Here is a 5,959-nt window from a genome sequence, read left to right on the forward strand (position 1 = left end):
GCATTTCAAGGTGATGTTCAAAATCTCCAACATTATCAGTCTGATTCTTGAGAGGAGAAAATTTGTAATGTTTTTAAAAAATTCCTTTCTACAGGCCAGCAATGCACAATCACAACAACATACATAATCAATGGAATGGAGAATATCATCTTATTTGATTCTAATCTGATGAAATTCTATGTACATGTAAGTATATGGAACATGTTAAATGACTGGTGATTTTTATTTTCTTCTTTTTTTTTTTTAACTTTCATATTGCCTTCTTGGTTCTGGTGACGTGTTTAGTTTAAGACATTGTAAAACTACAGCCATATTTCACATTTTTTTAATTTTATTTTCATATATAATAATAATGAGAAGGCATACATTTCTAAAGCACATAAACTGTATGGTACTGACATATAATTCTGCACTTTCATTTTGAGGAACTACGTTTGTGTAGTGTAGTAGGACATTAGATTAGAATCTTTGAATTCTTTATGAGGGCTGAAGGTCTCTTATAGGTGTTTTGAAAGAGACTGAACAAAGTATTTTTATTGCATTTCCTTAACCAGGGTGCAATGTGAATGGGTGCAGTTCTGTTTAATTTTTGAATTTGTTGTGGGGTTTTTTAATGAATAATGATGAGGTATATTTTAACGATTTCAATCACAAGTGACTAACAAACAAAAACAAACAAATCTAAAGCGAAAAGACAGAGAAGGATGATAGATAGATGATGCTACGTCCAACAGCAGAGACTTCCTCGAGTAATTTGCTGATTATTTCTAGCACATTCCCTGTTTTTTGAGCTTCCTGACTGTTTTGGCGCAAAGCCAGCGCAGTTTCTTGGTGGGTTGGGCTTTGCAGTCCGACTGGCAAGTAAAAGCTGGCTCGGCTCTCTCTGTGAAGAACCATGCGTCTTCCCTGCGGGAGAAACACTCCTGGTAAGACTCATTCTGGTCCCACTCGCACCCGACACCATCCTCAGCCAGCCCTGCCGTGCAGACAGAGTAGAGGGTCTCGCAGTCCTCCCCTCCGTACTTAGTGGATGGGATTGGGTTGAAAAAGCAGCCCTCTGGGCTCCAGTAACCAGACTCAAGACCCGCCTCAGCCTCCGGGCTCCAAATGTGCTTTGTAGTACCGGCTGAGCTAATCTGCAGCATATGATAAAATAAATGTGTGTGTGTGTGTGTGTGATGTAAGAGTATGTGTATGCTTAACCCATTGAGGATGAACTAATTTTGCTACAACACACATTTCCCATAAATACCTGCCCTAGTATCCACGGGACTAGTCTTCAACAGCTTAAAGGGATCGTATAGTTTTGGTTGAGGCCTAACTTCTGGTTTCTAACATTTTTGGGTGATATAATTAGAAACCTCTTATGAAATATGAAGGAGTATGTAATTCCATAAGAAATTCAATGTTTATTTGATGAAAATTGGTTTTGGAATGGCTGAAATACCCAAAACAGAGCAATACTAATAAAAAGTGGGACCCACCTTTTGTTCCGACTGCTTTGTTTTACTTTGTTTTTGGATGTTTCAGTCATTCCAAACCCGATTTTTTTTTCAAATAAACTTTGAATTCCTCTTAAAGTGGTACGCTCTGTACTATTTCATAAGTGTTTTCTTGGTATTTCGCAAAAAGTTAAAAACCCAATTCTCATCTCCACCAATACAGTACCATCCCTTTAAACAATCCAACATGGTGTTCAGATGCACAAAAAAAAAAAATTATACTAGAACGGTATAGCTATACTAAAGTGGTATAGCTATACAATGCATTTATACGTCTGAACGCTGACTACCAAAACGATGTATAATGAAACGACGTATAACGAAACAAGGGTCAGAGCATCGTTTTGACCTGGATTTCAATAACGAATCAGCATTCCATTGTGTCCATTGTGTGTCTGAACGTATGGTGACCATGGAACGGTATAACTGGGCGGGGCTTAATGAAAGCGCGCATGAACTGGTGACCTCATAGCTGTCACTCGTGACCATAACAGCATGCGCAGTGGGAAATTGCACATCTATATGTTTTCCAGAATTGTCGAGATTAGTGTCTGAACTATCTGTCGGCTATACGATGATTCTTTATACGTCGTTTCTTTATCGAGTTTTGGTATAAATTGGCTTGCATCTGAACAGGGGGTAAATGTTAGGACAGAATCTCGGATTGGCCAGGGTGCGTTTATCAATTCACTTCTGGCGCGTGAGTTAAGGTTTCCAAACAACTCCCAGGAAGATTTTGACAGTTTATAAATGCAAAGCTGTTTTGATGATGGGTTAGAAATGCATTACTGAAATGTCAAAAGAGTGCAATCAAAAACACCTCTCTGTGGAGTTAATGAATGCAAAGTCAATTTGAAATATGTTTATAGCTCGGACCTGGCCATGGCAACCACTGCCAATTACGCATCTGTGTTCCTCGGTTCGACTGTGCAGTGGAGCTGCACAGTGACAAGGCCTCCTTCTCGATGCACTACAGAGATGATGAATACAACAACTCGAGAAATGTGATCTGAAAGGCCTTTGCAAACGTGTTTTGATAGTGGGTATTGAAACAGGTTTCACTCATGGAAAAGATGATAAATGCATCCTCAGTAATAACCCCACTCTTACCCGACAGGACTCGCACTGCCTACTGTAGCCACCTTTCACACCGGCCTTCTGCTCAGAGGTCAAATCAGACCACTTAATAGCCAGACCGTCACATTGCGTCACGGTTAGCATACCATCACGAACTTTCCCTGTAGGAGAGAAAGAGAGGGAGGGGAAAAATGACACATCAAGAAGGAGATAGAAGTATGGTTAGAAAAAAAAAACAGATTCAGAAACATATGGATAAATAATGGCACAGACAAAAATAAATGAGTGGCAAAATATGTAAATGAGACCAAAATAGATAAAAGGAGTTATTGCAAAAAAAAATAAATAAATAAGAGCAAGAGATGGGAATATATCGAAAAGAGAGATAGACAGAAACCGACATGAAAAGTATGGTTACATTTCATTATTCCTAGGATTCATTATTCTGATGGTTCATTTATCCAAAATCAAAATAAGATTCATAATCATAAATGTTTGTTAGTGTACATGCACCATCATTTCATTTTCGAATTGATGAATCCTATTTTATATCTAGATTAAAGAACTTTTGGAATAACAAACTTTTTATTCTCATATTTGGCTAGCAAACCTTTGGAATAATGATTTTTTTTTTGATAAGTAAACTTCGAAATACACCGAAATAAGATATCTTTTTTTTTCATTTTTGGAATTACAAACCTTTGGAATAACAATCTTTTGTGGAATGAGATTACAAGTATTTTTTTCTTTTTTACTTTTTTTTTTTTTTGGATTGATGAAAACAGTAAAGTATAGGGACTTTGTGTGTTTTATAATAATTAACCTCATTTCCATTTCAGACAAACAAATTTTCAGAATAGGCCTAATAAACAGCACCTGAAGAGCATAGCAGATGCATTTCACAGTTTGAACATTTTCAGTAAACACAGCAGCATGATCACATACTTTCTGTCCATTTGTTTTACTTCTGTACCACAGTTAAGAAGTTTATTTCTATCAAGTGAAATATCAAGGATAAAGTCAATGTCCTAGGTAATGACACAACATATCGCTCCTGCGACAATTACTATGCTGTTATTGTCCAGTGACATAGTGTTAGGTATAGGGTTGTGATAGGGTATTAGGTTTACTTTGATGTGAGGATTAGGATGAGGGTGAGGGTTTAAGATTGTGGGTAGAATTTATGTTTGGCTTAGCATGCAGATATTTCATGGGAGCAATTGTCACAGGAGCAAATGTCATGGAACCATTCTTGATACCATTTAAAATGAACTGACCAGCAATGAGGTATTCAGTGTCCTCCTGTGGACTTGCAATGGCACACGTCCAGCGAGGAGTGTAAAACTGAATCTCTGTTCCTTTCTCTGCCCACAAAGCACCCTTTAGGGGGCGGATGACCTCTGCATGAAAGCGGATGTTGGTGCTTTCGTAGTGGGACACTTTCTGGAAGTCGTCATCAACGAATGACATTTCCGTGACCAACAACTTGAAAGCTGCAAAGGGTAGTAAGGTAATGACAGCAAATCGGCCTTGAGATGTCAAAACAACGTATGTCAAAAATACATGAAAATTGACTTAGTCACATATTTCAGCTTATTTAAGCATAATCTAACTCTTGACCAAGTCTTGAAATCAGAACCTATTCTGTTACTGAGATATAACGCTCCCTCCCAGTGAGAATTGTTCAAATTTTGTTGGCAAAACAACGTAAGCGGCGATACACTTGCCCCTGCTCAACACACGTCGGGCATGGACTTGGCAAAACATTGTATCTACATGCGATACGTTGTTTTGCCATCTAAATGTTTATGCAGTAATAGGCTGCATGCTATGCGCGGCTACAGAAGCGCACACATATTAGCATTGCAATACACTATATGCGCGCCAGTGATCAAGACTTAGTTGTTTTGCTGTATTAATGGCAATAGTGTGGTTATGTTGAGATGGCAAAAACAACGTATGTTTTGATTAGATGCAAATTATTCTAGGAATAAAGGGTCTTGTGAAATCAATTTGCATGCACTGTATTAATGATAGTATTGTTGGTCCTTCCAGGGTAAGATACGAAATGTTGAACGAAAACAGAATAAGAGCTGTAGGTTTGCGAAACTTCAAGCTCGATTTACTGGAAATAAGGTTGGATGTAGACACGTTGTTTTGCCATCTCAAGGCCGAAACATCCACAGAAAAGAAAGACATTTCTTAAGAACTGGACAACTGTTTCAAAGAAATTATATATTGCAATGGTCATTATGTCACTTTGAATTTCTGATGCAAGACATAAATCATTAAAGTATCATAATGGGAAGAATTAAAACAGGAGGAAAGAAGCTATTTCAATTTGTGCAGTTTGTGGAGGAAGAATCACAAAACATAATGTCAGAGACTCAATCAGTAAATTTTGCTCCGAACATCAATGGGTGCGATTATCAACTCTTTTTGGGCAGAAAGAGGTCTTCCAAACGGCTTTCAAGGATTTTTTTTAGAGATGATAAACACGAAGCTGTTTTGATTATGGGGTTTGGAAAGCCTTTTTGAAAACCACAACTTTATGCTTTCCGAAACAGGTTTCAGCCGGAAACGTGTTTCTAGAAGCGAGATAAACACAAAGCCGTTTTGAAACAGCTTTGTACTTCACACACGCTGTACACTGTATATTGTATATAAGACCCCTTCTCCTCAGGTCAAACGGAGCAATGCAGCTGTGCAGTGGCAAGGCCATTTTTCATGTTGGCGATGAGTTGATAAACACAACTTATATTGGAAGGCGTTTGCAAAGGGCTTTGGAAACAACTTTTGATAGTGGGTATGGAAAGCCGTTTCAAACTGGGAAAAGATGATAAAATGACATCGACCAGTGTAGTCTGACATGAGAGCAAATTGTCTGCACATCTTAGAGATTGCTGATTATCTGATGTGACAAACAAGTATCGAATCTTGCTTGATTAAAAAATGTCAAGACTACAAAATGTCAGTAGCTGCACAGACAAAAAAAAATACTAAAAAACATATACAGTACACAAGATGTTATACGGTTTCAAACTGATTATATATGTCAGAACAATAACAGTTGACGTAACAATGACTAGATGCTCACAGATTTTTTTCTTTTTTTCTGGCTGCTGCCAAAGTATTACTGTCAGCTAATTAATATACAGCTTCAATGATTGATTTTCAAGCAAATGGAGATTTTTGGAGATGTTAGAATTTCATAGCCATTTGCAGGACTTTGTTAGTCACATTACAGCCTTGTTATTTTGGTGTACGTACCAGTGTCTGCATCACAAAAGTGTTGTTGCGGGTGCTTGACTGGGCATGATGGCGTACATACGATGTCCCCAGATGCATTTACAGTCACAAGGGCAAGAGCCAGAGCAGTG

At 38.0% G+C, this 5,959-nt stretch overlaps 1 protein-coding gene across 1 annotated transcript; it reads right to left on the minus strand.

The window, feature by feature from the left end:
- Positions 1–240: 240 nt before the first annotated feature.
- On the minus strand, positions 241–3,670 carry LOC140238072 (uncharacterized). Its single transcript, XM_072317999.1, has 3 exons — positions 3,625–3,670; positions 2,613–2,740; positions 241–1,136 (listed from the first exon to the last, which is right to left on the minus strand). Exons 1-3 carry the CDS (start codon positions 3,668–3,670, stop codon positions 768–770), a joined length of 543 nt encoding a protein of 180 aa, XP_072174100.1. The 3' UTR covers positions 241–767.
- Between the last annotated feature and the right edge of the window lie 2,289 nt (positions 3,671–5,959).

Source organism: Diadema setosum, chromosome 2, assembly GCF_964275005.1.
Source record: "Diadema setosum chromosome 2, eeDiaSeto1, whole genome shotgun sequence".
In the NCBI taxonomy this organism is placed as follows: Eukaryota; Metazoa; Echinodermata; class Echinoidea; order Diadematoida; family Diadematidae; genus Diadema; species Diadema setosum.

Coding starts and splice junctions, on each gene's coding strand:
- LOC140238072 (XM_072317999.1), bottom strand. CDS start 3,670: ATGTCACTGGACAATAACAGCATAGTAATTGTCGCAGGAGCGATAT. Junction 2,741..3,624: donor AATTGTCGCAGGAGCGATAT/GTTGTGTCATTA, acceptor TCTCTCCTACAG/GGAAAGTTCGTGATGGTATG. Junction 1,137..2,612: donor GGCAGTGCGAGTCCTGTCGG/GTAAGAGTGGGG, acceptor CATATGCTGCAG/ATTAGCTCAGCCGGTACTAC.